Source organism: Drosophila arizonae, chromosome 5, assembly GCF_054131065.1.
Source record: "Drosophila arizonae isolate 15081-1271.41 chromosome 5, UAZ_ARI_1.0, whole genome shotgun sequence".
Lineage (NCBI taxonomy): Eukaryota > Metazoa > Arthropoda > Insecta > Diptera > Drosophilidae > Drosophila > Drosophila arizonae.
This window is the reverse complement of record NC_142925.1, coordinates 14,756,092-14,779,725: the sequence shown is the minus strand read 5'-3', so window position 1 is coordinate 14,779,725 and position 23,634 is coordinate 14,756,092. Positions and strand designations below refer to the sequence as shown.

The following is a 23,634-nucleotide window of genomic DNA, read 5'->3' as shown; positions in this document are numbered from 1 at the left end:
AAACAATCATAATAATAATATCTATAATAATAAAGAGTTTAATATTGAACTGAAATTTGTATAAAATTTTATTTTTTTTATTTTAAATTCATTTATTGCAGCTTATTGTCTGAGACTATTTAGCGCATTATTGACTTAAACCTTAACTTAGATTATGGGCTAGAAGCCAGTATTTACATATTTACAATTTTGTATAAAATTTACTTTGGCATCTATACCCTTTAATAATTTAAAATTAAAATTGTTTAACATGAATTTATAATGAAATTTCAATCAGGATAGATTACAAAAATTATGCACTGATATAAATAACTTGACTAATTGAAATGCCACAAAATGAGCTAATGAAAACTCGCTGTAAATACGCACTCATACAAGCATACACACATACACACAGGCATACACGTGCACATGTGTGCAAGTTCGGCGTCAAGTTTTAAAAGGTTCTCCTTTGCCGGATGCTGGAAATATGAATAGCCGAGCCACGCTTGCTTTTTATAACTTTTTAATTGTTTCGATAATTTTGTTTGCCAATGAATTGGCATTGTCTGTCCGCAGGAAATCTCTCAAGTGACCCCACGTTGATGTTTGAGAAAGAAATGTTTGCTTTACGCTAAATTAATTCTCCATATGTGCTGCGATTAGTCACAGCAAACGATTTCGATATGTATGTATATGGAATATACATTAACGAGTCGACAATGGATTTTTGTTGTTTTTATCTAATTGGCACTTGATAGTGTCAGCTACAAACTATGAATGTGACATTGCTACCCAATTTTTCGGAACTTTTAGAGAGTAAACAGATTAATAGTTGATTAGATAATTGCTACAGTTAATGGTTTAGCAAATGTCAGTAATCATTTCAAAATTCCATTGAAAACGACAAAAACAGGGACTTTATTCCACTCAGCTGACAACTCTGGCGATCTGCAGCTTAACGACACTTCGGAGCAGTGCATTAAACATGAGCGGCTTTCGGCTAAGTCGACGAGCGAGCAACATGTTGCTGTGTGTATTATGTAAGCCACTGGCCCAAGACCCAAGGCCCAAGGCAGAATTTGCGAACGCAACAAAAACACAGCAAAAGTCACTTGCTTGTCGAGCACTATCGGCCAGCGAGGGTGTTGCGCAGTTCATTTACACATGCACACACACACACTCATGCACGCAGGAAGACACTTTTATGTTTACCGTTATCTGCATACCAATACCAACAGCGAGCACTACCCACTGTATTGTTGGCACGCTTCGCTGCGACGCGTCACCCATTCCGTTAGGTATAAAAGCCAAGGCGACCAAAGGACCTGCGCTCATTCACATCGGTTGAGTTGTGTTGAAACGTTCGTATCACTTGCCAAGCAAAGCTCGGCGATTCAGAGCTACCTGTGGCAGCGGCAGCAGGAAGCGTAAGCGCAGTGCGGTGCAGTTTGAATTTACAATTTTTAGCAAAAGTGAGTTTCATTTCGAATTCAATCTCGGTTCCTCGCTAAGCCTTATCGCTCGTCAGTTCATGTAAGCAATCGTGATCCATTTTAAATTCTTAACTATGACTTTATTTGTACTGTGTGGTTAGATCGTTAAATTGTAGATGAAAGATACTGAATTTTATTTACAAAAAAAAATGCGTGTCAATATACACATATTTAAACATAAATAAGCCTTTCAAATGAAAGAATGAGAGCATGTGTATTAGCCAAATTATACACATACTTATAAATTTGTATCGTATTAAAGACTTTGTCGATGTAGAACTAAAAATCACTTAGTTCTAGAGTCAGTTGCCAAACTGTAGATGTAATCCTTATAGACTTTAAAAGGAAAAGTGCACATCCGATATCTGAAAAGTGATATCAAGCGGATTTACTTCAATTGAATTTTGATTAAGACATAGTATTTATAACACTATTTTATGATCATATATACGTAACCATTTGCTATACCACTATTTTACCATATTTCGCATATTGAATAGAATTCAGTTAAATAGAATATAGATTTTTCTAAAAATCCGCGAGATATGTAAGCACAATAGATATATAATTTACTTGCGAGGAAATTGAAGCTAAATTCAGCTTTTCTACTGCCATCCGAATAAAACGTCTATAAATGAAATTCTTTATAGATGCATACTCTTGATACTTTTAGGTACCTTATATTTATTATTCATTTATATTATAGACCTACCGGATACAGGAATTTTAATAATTCTTCACCAATTTATCGCTTCAGATTTATAGAATTGTTACGCGGACAGTTAAACAGTTAACCAGTTTTATATTTTCTTATTATTGTTTAAAAATAAATAATTAATTTGATTAAGAGTGAAACAGAAATTTAGTAATAATATAAACTTGCAATTAAAGTTTTGTCATATTTACTTAGCTACTGATTTTCTGTAATTTTAATCTTTAGTTTATGAACTATAGTTACAGATCGCAAACATATGAAATTGTTAATTTCTGTTTAATAGATCCCTAATTGTTTAGCATACAATTTCAATTCAAATTTCCATTTTTGCTCCTTTTATACATAGATGTTTTTGTCGGAACTATAGAAAGATATTCTTCAAATTCCCTCGAATATATCACTCTACCCTGTGCACTCCTTGATAAATATGTATTTATATATATTTCCAATTGAAAATTTACTGAAATGAGCAAGACGCAAATTTTGTAATTTTCGCTTAATGAACAGACAAATATTATTCAATGCAAATTACCAAATTGTATTATTTATAAACTGCTAAATATGCATTTTTTTTTTGTCAGTTTCGTGAGAAGAGAAAGGCGTACATACAAACACACAGAAATTTAGTTGAAGTAATGAAATTACTTATTGTATTGAATATTCTAGCTGGGCTCTTCAGAAAAGTTTTCCTTGAGACCCAGGTAACAATGAGTTCTGCCCCGAAGGCCTAATGAATATATATTAAGCACAACAAAAAGTGGCTCAAATGCCTGTTGCCTAAATGAGTCGAGGATGAGTCGAAGAAGAGTCGAAGAGTCAATGAGTCAGCTTCATACATAATAAATATTAAATATGCACAAATGTTTTTGGCTGCATTTTGTTTGCCTTTCAGTGAGGCTAAGCAGAAAAGTTTACCGTTGCCCCGGACGTAGCCTGAGGTCGCAGCATCTTTCAATCCAACAATCTGTCAATCAATATTCATAAATTGTTAGCCAGTAGCTGCGGGCAGGTTGTTTATAGAGCTAGTTTTCACAGTGCACAGTGCCAACTTTTGCGCAACTCGTCGCCACCCCGCCCACCATCTCGCCCATCGCCCAGCTGCAGGCAGCACGCGACAGCTCCTGCCGATAATAGTCTCTTTTCTTGCAATTTTCCTGAACTGAAATGAAGTAAGCAAGGGCTACAGCCGAGGACCATCTCGAGGTGTTAGCTTACCAAATGCAAATTTTCTGCATAACACTTTCTATACCCTGCGGCCTGGAGTCGAATGACAATCGACCTTTTTGCTGCAGTTGCCATTGAGAGCATATCTATTCCAATATATATTATCATTGTGTAATTTAAATTGCTTTGTGTTTGATTTCAGTTATCATTTAATTAGAAGTTACTAATTGAATATAAATTATAAATCACTTCTAGGCATAATTTAGAAGAAATCGAAGAAACTCTCGCTGAATATTATATATGTTTTATATACATATATTATCACCTATGACAATGCTCAGTCTGTGTGAATCTAAACAGGGTATTAAATTGTTGCCCACGCGCAACTAAATCACCTTTTGATTAAATCCTGTACTACGATATCCTGTGCATATTTATTATTTATGGTTTCATATTTGTGCATAAATCGTGAGAGATAGGCGCACAATGAAAATTCGTTAGTTCCATTTACTCGAAATTGAATTGAAATGCAATTGCTTATCGGATAAATGCAGCTCGAACACACACACACACACACACGCACACACCTACGCAAATGCAAATTGTTTGCTATTTTGCATTTAACAATGAAACAATAATAGTGACTGACTGGCATTATGATAGTGCGTAGCACATTCATTGCCAAAGGCAAATCCATTTAAAAAATGTCGCGGCAAGCCCAAAATCCCATCAAGCTAAACACACAGAGGTAAAGCAAGAGGAAGTGAGAGAGAGAGGGGGTGGGGGTACCTACTGCCTCTTCTATTTACTTAAGGACATATTTATTTTTATACAAAAAAAAACTGGGGAAAGGGTTTCATATTTGTTTTACTAGAATTTCCAATCGCTATCTGCTTGCTTCTGCTTACCTAAGGCCTCTCACCTGTCTCTCCTCCTCCTTTCTCTCTACCACCTTCTCTAGCTTTACCTCTGCCTGTTCACATATCTGTTTACATATCCACATTAGAAATTGCATCAGCTATCTGTCTGCTGTCCACAAACATGCCTGGTTAAATACATTTAATGATGCCGCGCCCTAAATCTAGCTGCCGTGTGGCCGCCCACTTTTTAGCCTGGCTGAAAGCAGCTGTCAAAAAATGTTGTTAACTTAAATGTTAAATGTGTGGCACGTCAACGTCAGCGACCAGCGCTGAGGCTGTGTGCTTCAAATCTTAATTGAACTCTCAGTTATGAATTACGAATGTGAAAGAAGTGCCAAAGATCAAATGCTCTTACGCCCAGATGTATATTTGAAACTAGATTAGAGCATGTACTAAGACTTATATATTATATGCCTGCTTTAGAGAAAGTTTTAAATATATAAATATAGTAATTTTGGTTTTTTAGTAAAGCACATATGCTTGCTTATACCTTAAGCAATATTTTCAGAGGTTAGATACCCTGACTCTTATATTTTACATTAATTATATTTATTTATAAATATCTGCATTTCGAGAATATAAAAAAAAAAAAAAAAATACATATAGTATATATATATAGTATATATAATGGAAAACAAAAATAATACATCTTAGGAGTATTTATAAGAAGAAACTCTATAATAATATATTAAATACTCGCAACAGATATTCTCTAAAAATCTAGTTTCACTCTTCTATGCTTCTAAAGAAGAATAAACGTCTCAATTACATATCTTCATGGTGCTATTAGTCTGAGAAAATTTGTAGTATTCAGTATTTGTTCTCAATCCCCAATAATATCAAGTATACGTCTAGGTCTAGAAGTGTACAAATATTTGCCTGCACTGAAATAAAAACTTGATATTTTAATACATTGTGAATTCATTTGATATTTTAAAACATTCTCAAAGATTACACATACAATAATATCATAGCTCACTTATACAAGCCAAAAACTTGATATTTTATATGAAAGTCTTGAGCAAAGTTATAGCTATCTAAATACTTTATATACAAATACCACAAGCATAGCTTTAAAATATATTTCATGCTATTAAAGATAACATACAATAATTATGAAACAAGCATCATGCCCTCTGCTAAAACACCAAAAAGTAAGAGAAGCCAATTGAGTGGAAGGGGACTTCCCCCTCTCTGGAAGTTGTAGCGCTCACCATCATTATCTGTAATCGAGCTTCATTTCGTGTGGGTGGCTCGCTGAATCAGCCACTCGACTAGCTGGCGGTGGTTATTTTAAAATTCTATCAAAATAATGTTCATCTTTTGTCTAAGTCTTTTAAAGAAAAACCCGCCAAGTTCAGTCAGCGATGGTTAATTAACTTAATGCCACAATTGCTGCCAAAGGAACAACCAATTTTCAGTCAGCCAAGGACTGCTTGGCTCCTGCTCGGGCCGCTTGGCCATCTGCTTTCTTGCTGACGCACAAATCAGGCAGAGAAAAAGCCAAAAAGAAAAAAAAAAAGCCAAAAAGAAAAATAAAAAATTCAAATCAAATTTCGTACGTGTCCGTTTTTTGGGGTTGCTTCGTTTTTGCCTTGATTTTTCGTTGTTAAACGATTGGCCAGGCTATCAAATCAAATGCTGCCTACCTTTGGCTACCTTTCGCCACATGAAGATGTGTGGGCGTGTCTGTAATAACAGTATTTACGATACACGAAACCATAAATGCTGATTTAAGAAACATTCGCAGCAACTTGATCAGATATATATGTACATATATGTATATAGAGAGATATATGTATGTATATGTATGTTTGATTGTGGGCAATTAAATGCCATCGCACCTGTACGTGTTGGCCATACCGTAGCCGTGCCAGACAAACGCGTCAAACTATCCTGACGTGACTAATGACCGACGCGAGGCACCCTAGAAAATTGATAAAAATGTGATATACATTTACATTTATTTATGAAAATCAGGAAGCCACAAACAGATCTCACTCAATTACTGTGTGCGTAGCATTTATGGAATTGGGAAATTCACAGACTATTCTGTCTGCCTCGCCTCTGTGGCGTTATCAATGGCAGGTGCCTCTTATCGGCAGCTGCGTAACGATAGCGGCATTTACGCATTTACAGCTAAGTGGGGCAACCAGTTAACACGCCTCCAATTGTCAATTTGGGCTTGGGAATCGCGAACAGCTCGAGGCTGTGACGTCCAGTCCGAGTCGAAGAGATTTGCCGGCAATGTTTTCTGTTCACCTCAGCTTCAATTACCAAAATTACGATATTACCAAATTTTCACTAATTGCAATTTAGGGCGAGTTAATACGGTGTTTGTCACCTGGCGACGTCTATTAAAATTTATTTGTTTGTCTTGCTTCAAACTCAATGAAGCACATGTATGCGTGCACACGCACACACACACGCACATACACACACACAGTGTCACTGCTTCATTGTCTATGTCGCCATTGTTTAACGGTATCCCAATCCACACAATTTGGCGCGCTACGCCTTCCCTTCCCCTCCCTTTCCATCTCGTTCGCCTCTTCGTTCTTTTTGGAGACATTGTTTCAGAGAATGTTGAAATTTATTTCGTCAATTGAAATTTCGTATGGCCAGCGAGTGGGAGTTTTACTTAATGATTATGGATTGGAGTAATGGTCATTGAACTGCTGTTATATATTTATTGTATACTATATATTTATAACTTTGACAAAACTTGAGGAGTTAAACCAGGCCTTGGCCAATCTTATCTAATTTTTTAGGTCTCTTGACTTCAATCGACTCGCCTTTTATTAACGCTTAGGAATATATGCATATATATTAAAATGAGAGAAGAGAAGGGATTGATTAGTGGAGATATTGACCACTTGAGTTGTGTAGGTTTTTGACTTTCAGAAGAGACAAACTAATAATTACTAATAATAATCATTGAGGCAAATTGCCTCAGTTATTGTTTTTGTAGAACAAAAAAGCGACTGTCACGTCTCCTGCTGCCTGTTTCATATTCATAGTTAACACTCAGCAGATTTTATTGTGATTTAATCGCTCCCAAAATAATGATAATAATAATGGACTTTATTTGCTATTGAAAAGTCCCTAGACATGGAAGATAATTATGGGATTGTTATATAGGCATTTGCTTACTTATTTACTTACATAGTCTATTTGGAACCCAATTATTATTATCTAGCAATCATTAACTAAATTTACGTAAAGAGTTAACCTTTAATATTTTTTTCTAAAAGGCGATCTAGGCTTTGCTACTGCCTGCGACTTATAAATGGCAAAGGACAGAGGATATAGAATGTATATATAATAATATATATCTGTTGGTATATATCAGTAAATATATATCTGTCAGTCAGATAAATTTGATTGCATGGCAGAACTACTATAATGGGAAATTGTTTGATAAAAGTTGAAGGTTTTATGCTATATAAATATTGATATTGGTATATGATATATTCTTTACATTGATTCTAGTAGTTGCAACAATTAATATGTGATCAATATATTTCTTTGAAAATAATATAAAAATTGTTAATCATTTTATTTGAAATGAACATGCAGAAAAAGTGTAAAAAATTATTATGATTAAAGTCAAGTGATTTTTATCTTAAATACTAAATATTTAGAATTTTAGTAAGTATCCTCCCCTAAAATAAGAAAAAAAAATCAATTTTAATTTTTAGTTTTTAATTTAATATAAAAATTTCCAAATATGGGTCAACTGATAATATCTGTAATTATGAACTCCCAGGACAAAGCAGTGAACCAGAATTTGCTGACAAACAGCGAAAACTGACGTAAAAATCTACTTTGGAAGGAATTCCCCAAGATACCCAAGGATATGAGCGTAATTATGGCTCATTAGCGGTGGAAATGCAGTTATCCATTTAATGCATATGTAGATATACATAGATATACCGTATATATAATTGAGAAAAAACTGTGAACAACTGTTGAGCTTCAGCTCCGACTTTGCGCTGCCTTTGTAACCGCATACACTGAACTTTGGTTTGGACTGGCTGCAAATTAGAGGGCGAGCAGCGAGACTAGTTAGTAACATACTAAAAATGGGACGACAAGCAGCTAGGGTGGGGCCCTAGAAACTTGTCCCAAAAGTGCGCAAATTTCAGGGACGCAGAGGACGCAGCGGCTACTCCTTTGTCACCAAAGCTTTTGGCTGAGGTCAGGGCACGCCCCAACGAGACCAACTCGCAAAACATGTTGGCGTGAAGCGAGAAACAGAAAACAAAATATAAGGAAAATAGTATATATATTCCCCCGAAGCGTGCCAGACTAAAAAGAGAGACAGACAGAGAGAGAAAGAGAGAGAGAGGGAGAACGGGTTGGCATTTTGATCTAAACTGGACACTCGCAATTGCCTGTAATTAATTTGTTTGTTTGAGCCAACCCACAGGAAGAAAAATGATAAGTACACGTGCAATAGGCCAAGCTCTAAGCGGACAACTGTAAATTTGTTAAGCCAAAAGCTAAGCCTAAGCTCACATGACCAAAAAAAAAATCCATTGCGGAATATGACGTCAAATTGGCAACATTTTCTGCCTTGAAAAAATAAACAACTTTATGATATAATAATATATCATATGTGTTGCGGCTTTCCAGCTTCTATATATGGAAGAGCAACAACTACTCTGCTAGCCACCTAAAGCCTGACTAATCCTTTAAAGAACTGAATAAAACAACAACAGTTTTCAATGCGCTTACAATATATTTAGATAATCAGGTCTTTTAGATAATCAGGTCTGTTCGTATTACAACCAGGCAGAGCCGGGAGTTGGGTTGTGGTGGGCATTGCCATGCAGCCAGGGTGTCAGGCCAATGGTCTCCAGATTGGGCACATGATTCGTGCCGGCAGTGATGGGCGAGAGTGCGGCATCCTTGATGATCGTCAGGTGATGGGCTGCGCCGGCATTGCCGTTACGTGTGAACTGTCCGAACTTGGCTGCTTCGTATTCGGTCTTCTGGATCTCGGCGGCGGCAGCATGAGCGGAGCGCTGCAGCGCCGAGGCAGCCTCAGCCTCGCGAGCGGCGGCGATGCGCTGCTGATAGGCAACGGCTGCCTTGGAGGCGGCCAGACGCTGCTGGGCCAGCACCACAGCCGAGGCAGCAGAGGCCGCCTCCGAGCGCTGAATGGCCGCAGCTGCCTCCGACTTCTGGGTCAGGAGTGCGGCATGGGTCTCCTTCTCCATGGCAATGCGCTGCTGATTCAGCACGTTCTCCTTGGCCGCCTGCATCTGCTGCTGGGCAATCAGCACATTGGCCGACGCCTGCTTGGCAGCCGCAATGGCATTGGCCACTTCACTGGGCGACGGGGCAGTCTTCAGCGGAGCATGTCCAGCACTCCAGGCGGCACTGCTGCCCGCCAGATGGCCAGCCCAGCCGCCAGTGTTCCAGGCGCTGCCGAATTGTCCGCCACTCGTGGCTGCCCAGGGAATGGATACATCGCCAATGCTACGCTTCGGCAGCGCCTTCTCCTCGGACGCACTGCATCCGACTGCAACTGCCAGAGCCAGCAGGAGAAGAGGCAACATTCTTGCTCCTTGTGAGTTTTGATTGATTGTGAATTGCATTTTGCTATAGATTCGAATGCTGCTCCCTGTCGCCTACTGAATTCCTCTGCTGAGGGATTTACTATTTATAGCAGCAACTGTTGCTGCTGCTTCTGCTGCTGTTGCTGCTGGGCTAATCACTCACGTAGGCGTTGGCATCGCCAATTTGGGCTCTATCGCTGTGGTAACTGATTTTATAACTGCCTCAATTTCATGAAGACCAGAAGGAAATGAAAGGCTGCTCCCAATTATCAAAAGCTTAGCTAACGCGATGGATCATTGCGGCTTTCATCATCGACTTCATTGGCTATCGTAACCCAATTTCTGTTTTATTTAAACGGGATTTGAGGCTGACGATGTTGTTGTGCCTAAATAAGAGGCAGATATAAGTACAAGTCTCTAGACAAACTGAATCAGACTCAATTGCATATCGGAAATATATATATTTAATACATTATTATAACTTATCTTTATTGAATATCTCCCTTTACTCATATGACAAATAGAAAATCCTTGGGCTTTAGCATACATAAAGATTTACATAATGTCATTAAAAGGCATTTAAAGCTAGAACTGAAGTTTATTCTGTAAAGGCGTATGTAGATTGAGAGTCCGCTTAGAATTGAGTTTTACTGCAGCTCTTCTGGGCATTCTCTGCTCTTTCATTATCTTCAATAGCAAACTCAGATTAAGTGAAACGATTGAATGAAAGCAGCTCTACTCCAACTTAAGTGTATTTCCAGTAGTTCATTCTCAACTAATATAGTCTTACTCTATTTTCAATTATTGCCTTTGCAGCATGAGTGAGACAGGAGCTCCTCTCAAAGCCTTGCTCTCATTCTTAACTTATATATATATAGGTCTATATTTATTTAATTATTATTATTATTTTATTTTATGAACTACATTTGCAAAATGAACGTAAAAGCAGCTACATTTCAGTACTCAAACAATCTTATCAAATTTTATTTTTATTTAACGTGTTTGCAGAATTAGTAAAAAAGCAGCTCTGCTCATAAATACTTCAGAGTATTTTCCTAACATTCACTCTTTCATATTAATCTCAATTATTGCACTGGTAGAATGAATAATAACAGCTTTACTTCAGCTTCATCTTCAATTTAACAGCAGCTCTAATTCGACTACAGGGTATTTTGTAGTCTGCACTACTCACCCACCGCATTCTCATTCACTTTCAATTATTGCACTTGACTGAAGGCATTATGTATGTCCAGTGTTCTTCGCTGTGTTCATATGGACAGGCATAAATCTATATAAGTAGGTGCGTGGGTGCCGCAGTCTTTTGTGCCTTTATTAATGTTATGAAAAAATAAAATTTAATTATAGCGCAAGAGCCACGCAGCACAATATACGTGTCCAAAGGTATTACACCTGAAAAACACAGAGCAGACAGAGGCGTCACTCGATACAAATGATGCAGCTCATCTCAGCTCAGTTCAGCTTCAGCTCTCAGCCCTTAGCCCTCAGCCCTCAGCTCAGCTGCCAAACATTTCAGGCTGGCCAACGGCAGCGATTGTAATTACCATTAATGCACGTCGTCAGGCTCTCTCCTGGACAAACTCGAATTTTACTTTTACTCGTATTAATGAATACAAATTGAATAAGACAAGCTGATGCCGCAGATGCCGGCTTACAGGTGTTGCAGCGGTGCGACAGAGACGGGGCATATAACTATATTAAGTTGCTTTATGTTAACTAATTTTAAGTGCAAAAGCAATGGATGGACTATTGGAGGAAGGGCAGTAGGGTAGACTGAGGGGTAAAAGGCAAAATATATTGTTTAATGTAATTGATATACGTATACTTAATTATTTATTCATTTATTGGGCTTAATATAAAATTAAAGCTCACTTAAAATTGAGCAAATTATATAAATAACACAGTAAATATGTAAATATTAAAATAATAAATTTCAAATAAAATATGAATTTAATATTGAATTAATATTGTTGAATATGAATCAACAATAGTTTTTATATAACTTTCACAAAACTTTTCTTTCTAAATTTATTTGAAATATATAAATGAAAAGTACTCAATTATGATTGAAATATGATTAAATTATTAAAATAATAATTAAATGAAAAAAAAAAAATGTATTTTAATTAAAAAAAAAAGGACACCTTCACTAAGATTTTTAGCTAATAAAAGGTCAATACAGAAAAATCTTTCTCACACTAATTATTCATATACTGTGTCCATAGCTCCGCTCAGCTCATCTCATCCTCAAGAAATATGGTTTTTGTTACTCCGATATATTGTTGAGATAACCCGAAGAAGCATATCACCTTAGTTATTATGCATTTAATGGCCACACCCACACACACACGCCCACACACACGCCCAATCATTCGCCCCCAAGATGCTGATTTGAATTTATTTCATTTCAGAGCGCAAATCTGCTTGCCAGCATGTCCTCCCCGTCGATGGCATTCCAGAGCAAGTCACGAAAATCTTTTATAGGCATTTTATTGCTCACCTTTGTGGCCTTCCTGGCGCAAGGTGTTTGGGCAGCTGACCCGGATGCGGCGTATGTCGACACTGAGCTGCACAAGGACAACGGTTAGCTATCAGCCGGATTGGCTTTGTTAAATTGGAGTTGCAATTTGTCTTTCGCATTTTTTCGCAGAGTTCCCCAGTTTGGCCAAGCGTCCGTCGTTCTTTGTGGGCAGTCGCTATGGGCGCTCCAGTGGCAATGGCGCCGTCAGCAATGGCATGGGCACCTCGAAGACGCGACGCCTAATCATCGTGCCGCGCAACGATCGATTCTTTCTGGGCTCGCGCTACGGCAAACGCAGCGATGAATACCTCTCGCCCTACGAACAGAACAGCCTGGGTCTGGGCCTGGCCAAGGCCGAACGGGAGCCCAACGAAGCCAGCAATGAGAAGCCCAGCAGCAGAGCTCGAACCATGTCCTGCGTCTACACGGGCATCAGCAACTTCTATCGCTGCAGCAATGCCAATTCGTAAGTTCTCAAGAATCGAATATCTGCATTTGCTACATATGGCTTATCCTTGGCAGTGAGGAGCTCAACCTGGGACTGAACATGGGACTGGACAACAATAGTATAGGCTCGGAGGATGCCAGCAACAATGTGAAGTAAGACATGGCATGGCATGACGCATTCATTGGCAGACGATTCTCTGGCTAGTTAAATATCCTTGTTATCCATTAGCTTCTCAGCTACACCCACACACCCACACACCCACACACACATACACACACACAAACACATTCTTTAATCTTGTTAAATGGTATTAAAATTTTTAACGGGGCTGGAAAAGTTTTAATACCCAACAATAACTGTGTAAATAAGTAAGCATACAATAAAATATGAAAGTGCATAAATACATCTGTATCAAATAACATAATAGGTTTACTGAATATATACATATATACATATATCTATATATGTATACATAATTATATATATTAACAAATTGTACTTTAATGCTTAATACAGTACAGTTCCATTCACTGGGTATAAAGGATCCTTTAGCTTCGCATATGAATAACCCATACATACTTACATATGATGTGATGATGTGATGCATATGAATAACTTCCATTATGCATGTATTACTCTCTTTCGCTCCTAACTAATAATGTAACGTTCAATAAAGGCAAACAGATATATACATAAATAGATGTTTAACTCTTTGCTGATCTTTGATGATCTGCCGAGATATTTTAAGTTCGTTTGCAATTCATCAGACATTCCTTCTGCAGTTCATCTCAGAAGACAGTTGGAGAGAGGTCGAGGAGGTCAATAATAATTCTACTCTATAAGAAGTGAGCGTCAATATGATAAAGATAAAGATTAAGAGCAATATCTTTGGAACTGTTCATTAAATATAATCAGCTTGACTCTGCTCAGCTTTTAGAGACTCTATAAGCTGAAGTCATTTTTATATGTATATATCAGACTATATTATATTGGAGATTATGTTTGTTATAATCTGCTCTTTTATAATATTTCAAAAAAGTTTCTCCACCTAAGTTTCAATTGTTTTATTATATTTCATCCAAAAACCTTTACTCTTTAAACGCCATATAGATGTAGGTCAATATAAACAGTAACTATATTAATGCTTACACATTCTTCCCTTGGGCCATTCAAGCTTCTCAATTCATTTAAATTCTTAAATGTTTTTGTTTCATCGGAAAAATCTCGGCCATAGCAAAGCAATTTCCATTGCTGCTAATGCATTTCTGCGGGCTGACATATTTCTCTTATGTACATACATATATACAACGGGCAGGGGCACAGGCACAGGCACAGGTGATGTATATGTTTGTATGCGGCACGTTTGTCGGCGTAAGTAGTACAAGAAATTTAATTATCATAGCCAGGCCCGCACCGATACAAGTAATGAGCGCGAAAAGGCGGAGCACTTACACCTGAAATGCCTTCTTGGGCGAGCGACGAATGCAGAAATGCTAGAAATTAAGTCGGCGCAAAGCAAAAGTTTGCCTTAGCTGGCATTGATTTTAATTGTTGGCAACGGATAGCGGTAAACGCCGGAGTACTCCATCTCCACATGAGCTACAGAGGGAGAGTGGGAGAGATATGGAGATATATATATGTTAAGCTAGCGGCAAAGTGCTTGCTAATTGTATTAAGTGGCATTGGCAACAATGTCATCTGGTAGCTTCCTTAGCTGCCTCTATCTCCCTCTCTGTCTGCCGCCCGCATCACAACTTTTCGGCAATCAGAACGTGACAGCGTGGCGATAGCTTCTCATCAAACAACTTCTCATAGCGCACCGTCAGCCCCAATTGCTGCACTGCAGCCAGCTCCTGCAGGTAGCACAGACGGTCGTACAGTAGGACATTCTCGCAGAGCACCTGAGTGAAAGAGGGAATACATTGAGTCAATTGATGGCCTGGTTGATGACAAGTAATGAGCAAAGTACCTGGATGCTGGCCTGCAGGCAGGTCAAAGCCTCCGCCAGACGGGCGCCACGCCCATGGCCATAGACCTGGCTAATTGCATCAAAGCGGCGCGCGTGCTCGGGTCGCCAGTCCAGGCCCAGCCCCGTTTGCCGTGAGTGCAGCTGATATTTCTGCTGAATGCTGGCGAATGTCTGCAGATCTTGGCAGTCAGTCTGTGGCCTCTCTTGCCTCCTGACTCTGGTCGTTTCATCCTCATCGCAGAGCGCTGCAGCGACAGCACGCTGAAACATTTGGCTGCCATGCGCCACATGAGTCCGGGCGTCACTTTGCCAGCGGGACTTGGTCTGCTGGCAGGCCAAGCGCAGGAAGGGTCGATGGAAGCAGCGAGCTGGACCGGCAACAGCTGACATGGCTTCCCTCAGAGCTTTGCTCAGCGGAAAGTTGACGAAGGAGGCACCATCCTCACTCAACGCGAGCTTGTGGTAGCAGCAGGGCATAATGTGAAGGCAGCGCACCTGAGGCATTCGCAGGAACAGGAGCATTGCACTGATGCTCAAGTCGGCGCAGGCATGGAGGCCAACGATTGCAGTGGGCGCCCGCTCCAGCCCCAGCGCAGCTGCATGCTCCTGAATGCGAGCACAGCAGCTGGCGTCGGCTGTGATGAGGAGCTGCTCGTAGCTAATCGAATTGGAATTCGTAGTTCTCTCTCGCGCTGTTTGTACCCTTTGCTCCTCGGCTTCCAGGCCGAGTATCAGATAATTGTCACTCAACTGGAGCAGCGCCTCGCTCAGGTAGCCCAGCCCAGACCCCAGGTCGATGATGCCCCTTGTGTCTAGACAGTGCTCATGTATGTGTGAGGCCAACTTATCAATTTCATGCGATTTCTTGATTGACATTTTGCAATTGTTTTTCTTGGATCTTCTGGGCGATTCGCCTGCAGCTGGGGCAGCTGCTTGAGTGGGCGTCAAATTTGCAATCTCTTGGCGAAAGCGTAGCACCTCCTCGGGGCAGTCCTCCAACGCCTCGTGCACAAATGGAAATCTGTTAAGCTGCTCATTTGATAATTCCAGGAAATAGTCCTTCATATAGGCAGGCATCTCATCGAGTGACTTGAGGCAGGATGTGTTCGCTTCGCGATATATCCACGCATAACGATGCAAAAAGTCCACAGCAGCTCCAAAATATGCGGCATCAGTGGAGAAGCCCCTCGGCAAAGACATGGCTGAGGAAGAGAAGCAAATCCAATTGGATTGTAATGGAAAGTGAATCATAAGTCTTGTATTCTAATTGGACAGGAGTTCGACTTGTATTTAAATGCCTGCTGATTCAATTGAATTCTAAATCTTAAAATTCCTCAACCTTAGTAAATACTAAACCCACGTATTATTTATTAACAATATATATTTATATATTTATAAATCAGGTCTCAATAAACAGAAAGCCATTTAACAAAGACAACTTGCTTTAATTATCGTTAACATACAGAATCAACTGCTTTCGCTGGGGAAAACAAAAACTTACACAAAAGAAACAAAGTATATAAAATAGAAATAGAACAACTGTAGCTTATGGTTATCTATATGTATATACAGTCAGATTTATGGATTTGCAATGCGCCTCATTTAGGATATGATCTTCCATTTCAGTTTAGTTTCCTCTTCTAAGTTTTCGTTTGCAGGTCCTAAAATACATTTGCCAACGTGTTTGGGCTCCTCCTTGAAGTACTTGTCGATAACGGATCGCAGTTCGTCAAGTGTTACGGACAGCACGCGGGATCGATACTTCACAAACATCTCCTGCGACACGCCGTAGAGGAAGAAGTCGATGCCGATGTTTCCAGGCGCTGTGGGTGAGTCCAGCTGCTGCAGTACTCCTAGCTTTGCCTCGAAAAGCGTTTGCTGATCGAGCTTATTGCTCTCCGCCAGCAGCCAATCGTAGGTCTTATCAAAGGCGTCCAGTGTCTTCGTGGAGTGCGGATCCCGATAACTGAAGAATGCAAATATGCCATCGGAGCCTATTTTCGCACCAGCGCCGTAAGCTCCATTCTGCTCCCGCACCACGGGCAGCAGATACTTGGCCGAGACGAGCTTGGCCAGCACGCGCAGCACCGGATGATCTTCATGCAAGTATGGCACTGCGAAGAATGACTTGGCGCAGTAGTTGACAGGAATATTCATGACGTAGTGCTGAAAACTCGGCTCCAACAGTTTCAGTTCATTCTTCTTATTCATATCCTTGAGCGTGGGCAGCTTCTGCAGGAAGTTCTGGTAGTGTTCCAGGGCGGTTGGTTGAAAGGCCTCCGAGGTATTGATGGCCACTCGCATGTTGCTCTTGCTGAACACCTTCGCTCCAATAGCCTTCAATCTGTCACGGATCTCCTCTGTGCTGTGTTGCTCCACATACTTCTTCATGAAGTCGATGTGATCAACGCCGGACAACAGGGATTTCAGTTTGGCAGCATCGCTGACCAGCGCAGCGGCACTTAACATGGCATACAAGTGACCGGAGCTGGCGATTCCAACTGATATATTAGAAATGTAGTTTTCAATCAGCATCTTCAGGCGATCCGTGTCGTCTAGCTTGTAGTTGAGGAGCAGCTCTTCGCACAGCGCAAACATATCCTTCACATTCTTATCCAGCGCGTGCGTCGTCATCATCAGGCCCATCTGATACGACTTGGCATCCTTTACACTCTCAACGAAGTTCAGCTTAAAGTCAATGCCAGCGGTTTTCGAAAGAACGAGCTTGTCGAAGTCACGGAAATTGTGGTTGCTGGTGCCCATATCGTCAATGACGTTACTGAATAGTGGGATAAGCATAAGTTCATCTCGACTCAGGCCCGTGATATTAAACAGGCACTTAAGGTAGGAAATCTCATTGGTGGGCACTTTGCACAGTTGCGTGGGAACATCAACAATTGTTTTCGTCTCTATCGTTGGTAACTTGGGCGGTTCCTTAACATCGTTCAGCGTTAGGCACGGCAAGACATCAGTGCACTCCTTGGCCTTTTGAGAGGCCTCCAGTTTAAGGCCATTCGTATATATTTCTTTGCGCTTTTTGGAGTCGAGTGCACTCACTTTCTGTTTCAGCATCTCGGCCTCAGCCTGCTTGAAGTTCTCCTCATACATTTCGTCCGGTGACATTGTTAGCGTAAGCTTATGAGTATTATTTGCGAAGTACTTCTCCATTTTCTGCTGGAGATACTTTTTATTCTCTTTAAGGCAGCAGCGTAACTGGGCTATCATCTCCGACACCCGTAGGCTGCTCACAATATCACCATCATGATTCCACAGAGACGTCGAGTTAAACAACAGGGCATTTCCAAAGTGGGGGCTCTGATGCTTCAGGGATAATTCCAAGTTGTGCAGAATGCTCTCAATGTGCTGAGCTTCAAAGCCTTCTTCGATGGTTTTGTGCACAGTTTGATCAAAAAGTTCGTTGAATCGTTTAAAGTCTTCGACCCTTAGGTCTTGCAGACCCACAACGAAGTATGTATCCCTACAATCCGAGGAAAAGCCCGTACTTTGATTGTAGCCTCCGGAGAAATTTGGCTCTATTAAGCTCTTATAGAAAGCCGAGTTGGGTCCACGAATCAATAAGTCGGATAAGACATTCAATTCAAAGCTCTCCTGTATATCGGTCGAATCACACATCAGCAGCGCAATAGCTATCTGGTTCTGCCTATCGAAGGTGGCGCCCAAGCTGTCCAGTCGACTGGGAATGTGTACGTTGCGTGGCTGTGACCACGGCCTTTGATTTGGTATTCGGCTATAGGAATTATCTATGCGCGAATGCTCGGACAGATATTCACTATCGACAAATGCCAGTGTTTTCAACAAGTCAAATGATCCATAGCAGAACATGCGCGCATTGCTTGGGTGATAGTATTTCTGATGGAATTTAACCAAATCCGTGTGCGTCAATTTGGGAATCTCCAGTGGATTGCCGCCAGACACATAGCCATACGTGTGATCTGGCAGCATATTGTTAAGCAGATTTTGTATGAACACCTGCGAATTCTCCGAAAAGGCTCCCTTCATTTCATTGTAGACAACGCCTTTGATAACTAGTTCAGAGTCGCGATTGTTCAATTCCTTGTGCTCCAGACGCCATCCTTCTTGCAAAAAGTCCAAGTAAGCTAAATTTGGCCTATAATATCGTAAAAAACGGTCAATTAAAATTAGCAAATTTATTTTAGGTACAACTCACCTAAATACAGCATCCAAGTAAATCTTTTGTAGATTCCTAAAGTCCACCTCGTTCATGGTTGAGAATGGATATAACGTGTAGTCCGGTCCAGTCATGGCATTCATGAACGTAGCAACCGAACGATTTAACATTTTAAAGAATGGATCACGAACTGGAAAATTTTTGGATCCACATAACGCGAGATGCTCCAATATGTGCGGCAGCCCCGTCGAATCGAACGGAGTGGTACGGAAATTAATGGAAAATACATTATTCGTATCATTCCGATCGATATACCAAAGCTCCGTCCCCGTTCCCAAATGCCGCAGCGTACACGAGACCAGCTCAAAGTCGGGTATATACTCGATGCGTTCGCACTGGAAGCCGTGGTACACCTGGCCTTCGCTATATTTGTATTTGCGATCCCCCATAATATGGGGCAGATCGCCGTCTAGCGCTAGTTTTGATTCCGCACTGGGGCCTCTCTTGCCCTCGTTGAGTGTGACTTGAGTTGACTTGAAGCATCGTCGAACCGTCTGCCCAGGCAGCACTTGGAGTGGGCGCGGCAACGCCTTCAACCATTGCAGACGTGTGAGCATATTTTATTTCGTTTGTTTGTGTGTTCGTTTGTGCGAGTCTATAAATGATAAGTACACAATACAAGTTGCAGATGTTATCCAGATCAACACAACACAAGCGACATTAGTTAAATAAAAACCAACATAAAACACGACACGAGTTTCAGTTACATCAGCCGGCATTCATTGCGTTTTACGTGTATGCATATAAATAGGTGTGCCTGTATATTTGTATGTGTGTGGCTGTATTCGCTTAATTTATATTGTGTGCCTTTCTGTATACGATAAATTTACTTATTTTGACATACAATCTGATTAAAATTCCAAACACTAAATCTATTTTATGTTTTATACTTTCAGCTTGCACTCAGAAAGATAATGCAACTTACCAATTTTATGAAATACAATCTTTTAAACTTCAGTCATCTGCACACTACATATGAGATTTCAGCAGTCAATATTCTTGAGGTCTATCGATATATTTGCAAAAGGCAAATTGATCTTAGTATTTTCAGGTATTTTAATTGAGACTAAAATACTAAATAAGTTCATTTAAACGATTATTAGAGTAAACTATCGAATTTGAACTGTTTAAATTTAGGAAAAATTACATTTAACGGCTAACCAAAGAATATTTTATTTACATCTACATTTAATACACATGTTCAGAATTACACAATGGTTACTTCATGCGTTCTGCAATTTGAAAGCTAATCTTTCGCTTTTCGGGCCTAAAATACATTTACCAACATGACGCGGCTCTTTTTTAAAGTACTTATCAACTACCGAGCGCACCTCATCTGCAGTTACACTTAGAACGCGAGAACGATACTTGCAATACTCCTCATGCGAGACTCTTAAAATAAAGTAATCCATACCAACTTCACCAGGCGCTGTTGGCCAATCGAGCAATTGCAGCACTCCCAGTTTGGCTTCGAATAACATCTGGTAATCCAGCTTATCGCTCATGGCTGCCAGCCACTCATACGTTTTGTCAAATACATCCAAAGTCCTCGTAGAGTGCGGATCACGATAGCTGTAGAAGTGGAAGAGTCCATCATAACCAATTCTCGCGCCCGTACCATAAGCTCCATTCTGCTCCCGCACCACAGGCAACAGATACTTGGCCGAGATGAGTTTGGCCAGCACACGCAGCACCGGATGATCTTCATGCAAATATGGCACTGCGAAGAATGATTTGGCGCAATAGTTAACAGGAAAATTCACAGCATAATGGTGAAAGCTCGGCTTGAACAATTTCAGTTGACTCCTTTTATTCATATTCTTGAGATTTGGTAGTTTTTTCAGAAAAGTTCGATAATGCTCCAGAGCGGTTGGTTGAAAAGCCTCCGAGGTATTGATGGCCACACGCATGTTGCTCTTGCTGAACACTTTTGCTCCAATGGCCTTTAATCTGTCACGGATCTCCTCCGTACTATTCTGTTGAGTGTACCTTTTCATAAAGTCGATGTGATCAATGCCCAGTAAATGGGACTTCAGCTTGCCAGCATCACTGACCAGTGCAGCGGAGCACAGCATGGCATATGTGTGCCCAGAAACAGCAATGCCTACGGATAGCTTGGATATATAGTTTTCAATGAGCATCTTCAGGCGATCCGTATCGTCTAGCTCGAAGTCAAGAAGCAGCTCCTCGCATAGAGCAAACATGTCCTTCACATTCTTATCCAAGGCGTAGGTCGTCATCAGCAAGCCAATTTTATAGGACTTGCCATCCTTAACATCTTCCACAACTTTCAGCTTGAAGTCAAAGTTAGCCGTTTTCGATAGAATCATTTTGTCGAATTCCCGAAAGTCGTGCTTCCTGGTGCCCATATTCTTGAACACACTGCAGAAGAGAGGCACGAGCATGGCATCGTCGTGACTCAAGGCCGTGATATTGAAAAGGCAGTTCAGGTAGGTGATATCATTGGTTGGCACTTTGCACAGTTGGGTGGGCACGCTCTCAATGCGTTGCTCCGTCAGTTGGGGATGTCCCATTGGTTCCTCAACGTCGTCCAGCGAAAGGCAGGGCAATACGTTCGTATTTTCCTTAGCTTTTTGAGCCGCTTCCAATTCAAGGCCATTCTGATATATTTTGCTCAATTTCTCTGGGCTGAGTTCATTGATTTTTTGTTGTATCAACTTCTTTTCGGCTTTCCGGAAGTTCTCACTATACGATTCATCCGGCGACATGGTCAACGTGAGCTTGTGCGAATTGGCGAGGAAATATTGTTCAACTTTTTGCTGTAAATAGTTTTTGTTATCCCTTAGTCTGGCACGCAGTCGGCCCATCATTTCCGATATTCTCAGATTGGCAAAGACATCACCGCCATGATTCCACAATGCCATCGAGTTGAATAGGATATTGTTACCATCGTCTGCCCTCCGATGCCTGACATTCAGCTCCAGATTATGCAGAACACTCTCCACATGCTTGGGATCGAATCCTTCAATAATTGTTTTATGGATCGTCTGCTGGAACAGCTCGTGGAATCTGTCAAAGTCTGCAATGCGTATATCCTGCAGGCCCACAGCAAAGTACGTATCTCGGCTGGTGAAGTAGTAGCCCGTATGCCTATTGAAGCCCCCGGAGAAGTTGGGATCAACCAGGCCCTTGTAGAAGGCTGAGTTTGGGCCACGAATCAGTAGCTCCGTCAGCACATTCAGCTCGAACACCTCTTGCACGGCGGTCCTATCGCACATCAACAGCGCGCAGCCTATTTGACTTTGCTTCTCCTTGGAAACGCCCATGTTAACCAGACGACATGGCAAGTGGACGTTACGGGGGAAGGACCAACGCGAATGGAGCGGTATATAACTGTAGGACGTGTCGATGGAATCATAGTCGCATAGATATTCCTCATTGAGGACTTCCAGAGTTTCCATTAGGTCGAAGGAGCCGTAACAAAAAATACGCCCATTGCTCGGATGATAATATTTCTGATGGTATTGAACCAATTTGGAGTGCGTTAAATTGGGTATTTCCAGTGGATCTCCGCCAGCTGTGTACTTGTAGGCGAGTTCTGGCAACAAGTTGCTCATGAGACCTTTTCTGAACAATCGGCTATTCTCTGAAAATATGCCAATCATTTCGTTGTAGACGATGCCTTTGATGATAATCTCCGATTGTCGATCATGCACATGACTGTGCTCGAGTCGCCAGCCCTCCTGGAGGAAGTCCAAGTAAAGCAGATTTGGCCTGGAGGGAGAGGAGAGAGATGCTTTAGGGACTCCTTACATATACAAAGCTTCATAGGACTCACCTGAACACAGAGTCCAAATAAATACGCTGAATATTTCTGAAGTCCGTCTCATTTCTGGAGGAGAAGATGTACACGGTTTGGTCTGGCGCAGTCAGTGCATTCATATTGGTGGCGACAGATCGATTCAGCATTTTGAAGAATGGATCGCGAACTGAATACTTCGCGGAGCCATTCAAGGCCAGGTGCTCCAGGACATGCGCCGCGCCCGTTGAGTCCTCGGGTGGAGTCCGAAAATTGATCGAGAATACATTATTTGTATCGTTGCGATCTATGTACCACAGCTCCAGGCCCGACTCCTTGTGCCGCAGCGTGTGGGACGTCAGCTCGAAGTCGGGGATATACTCGACTCGCTCACACTGGAATCCATGATAGAACTGGCCTTCCTTGTACTTATAGTCACGCTCAGTGACAACTTGTGGACTTTCTCTATGGGATGAAGCCTCGGCACAGTATCCCCGCACAATATCCTCAACTAAAAAGGACAAATTTCTGGCCACAGGCGTCTCATGCAGAGCTCGACGCAGTGATCGGGGTACTCCATTCAAGTATTTAACTGATCTACGCATTGCTCTCAATAAAATATCTACCTACTGAATTCTTATGCACTATGTGTATATATTTATATATTTACTTAAACCGGAAATTAACAATTAATGAAAAATTTGTATTAATCTGTTCGAAAGGGTTCTATAAATTCTGATTCATACATTTTATAGGCTACAAGCTGAGAACAAAATGAATTTCTAAATCTATAAGTCTGGAAATTGTAGTTTCTTTTTATTTGATTTTCTAGTCTCTTAGTTCTCACCAGCTCTGATAAATATATGT

At 40.8% G+C, this 23,634-nt stretch overlaps 5 protein-coding genes across 7 annotated transcripts; 1 reads left to right on the top strand and 4 right to left on the bottom strand.

Annotated features, from left to right (window-relative positions):
- Positions 1 to 1,316: 1,316 nt before the first annotated feature.
- Positions 1,317 to 13,231, top strand: RYa (RYamide). 2 transcript variants are annotated; one of them, XM_018010034.2, is made up of 4 exons: positions 1,317 to 1,454; positions 12,271 to 12,442; positions 12,510 to 12,846; positions 12,903 to 13,231. In XM_018010034.2, the coding sequence occupies exons 2-4, from the start codon at positions 12,292 to 12,294 to the stop codon at positions 12,982 to 12,984; spliced, it is 570 nt and encodes a 189-aa protein (XP_017865523.1). In that variant the 5' UTR covers positions 1,317 to 1,454; positions 12,271 to 12,291; the 3' UTR covers positions 12,985 to 13,231. The 2 variants fall into 2 exon arrangements, with proteins under 2 accessions (XP_017865523.1, XP_089326501.1); XM_089470375.1 differs by having other exon boundaries at positions 1,323 to 1,515.
- On the bottom strand, positions 9,008 to 10,036 carry LOC108614945 (uncharacterized). The gene has a single exon (XM_089470373.1). It carries the CDS (start codon positions 9,878 to 9,880, stop codon positions 9,062 to 9,064), a length of 819 nt encoding a protein of 272 aa, XP_089326499.1. The 5' UTR covers positions 9,881 to 10,036; the 3' UTR covers positions 9,008 to 9,061.
- Positions 13,232 to 13,877: 646 nt separating the features above from the next.
- On the bottom strand, positions 13,878 to 20,022 carry LOC108615500 (uncharacterized). The gene is made up of 3 exons (XM_018010022.2): positions 19,933 to 20,022; positions 14,798 to 15,999; positions 13,878 to 14,729 (listed from the first exon to the last, which is right to left on the bottom strand). Exons 2-3 carry the CDS (start codon positions 15,995 to 15,997, stop codon positions 14,577 to 14,579), a joined length of 1,353 nt encoding a protein of 450 aa, XP_017865511.1. The 5' UTR covers positions 15,998 to 15,999; positions 19,933 to 20,022; the 3' UTR covers positions 13,878 to 14,576.
- On the bottom strand, positions 16,222 to 20,058 carry LOC108615486 (presequence protease, mitochondrial). Of its 2 annotated transcripts, none has more exons than XM_089470350.1 (3): positions 19,933 to 20,058; positions 18,987 to 19,602; positions 16,222 to 18,926 (listed from the first exon to the last, which is right to left on the bottom strand). In XM_089470350.1, exons 2-3 carry the CDS (start codon positions 19,562 to 19,564, stop codon positions 16,400 to 16,402), a joined length of 3,105 nt encoding a protein of 1,034 aa, XP_089326476.1. In that variant the 5' UTR covers positions 19,565 to 19,602; positions 19,933 to 20,058; the 3' UTR covers positions 16,222 to 16,399. The 2 variants fall into 2 exon arrangements, with proteins under 2 accessions (XP_089326476.1, XP_017865485.1); XM_018009996.2 differs by having other exon boundaries at positions 18,987 to 19,818; positions 19,933 to 20,009.
- A 97-nt stretch (positions 20,059 to 20,155) lies between these two features.
- LOC108615487 (presequence protease, mitochondrial-like) lies at positions 20,156 to 23,372 on the bottom strand. Its single transcript, XM_018009998.2, has 2 exons — positions 22,807 to 23,372; positions 20,156 to 22,742 (listed from the first exon to the last, which is right to left on the bottom strand). Exons 1-2 carry the CDS (start codon positions 23,370 to 23,372, stop codon positions 20,231 to 20,233), a joined length of 3,078 nt encoding a protein of 1,025 aa, XP_017865487.1. The 3' UTR covers positions 20,156 to 20,230.
- Between the last annotated feature and the right edge of the window lie 262 nt (positions 23,373 to 23,634).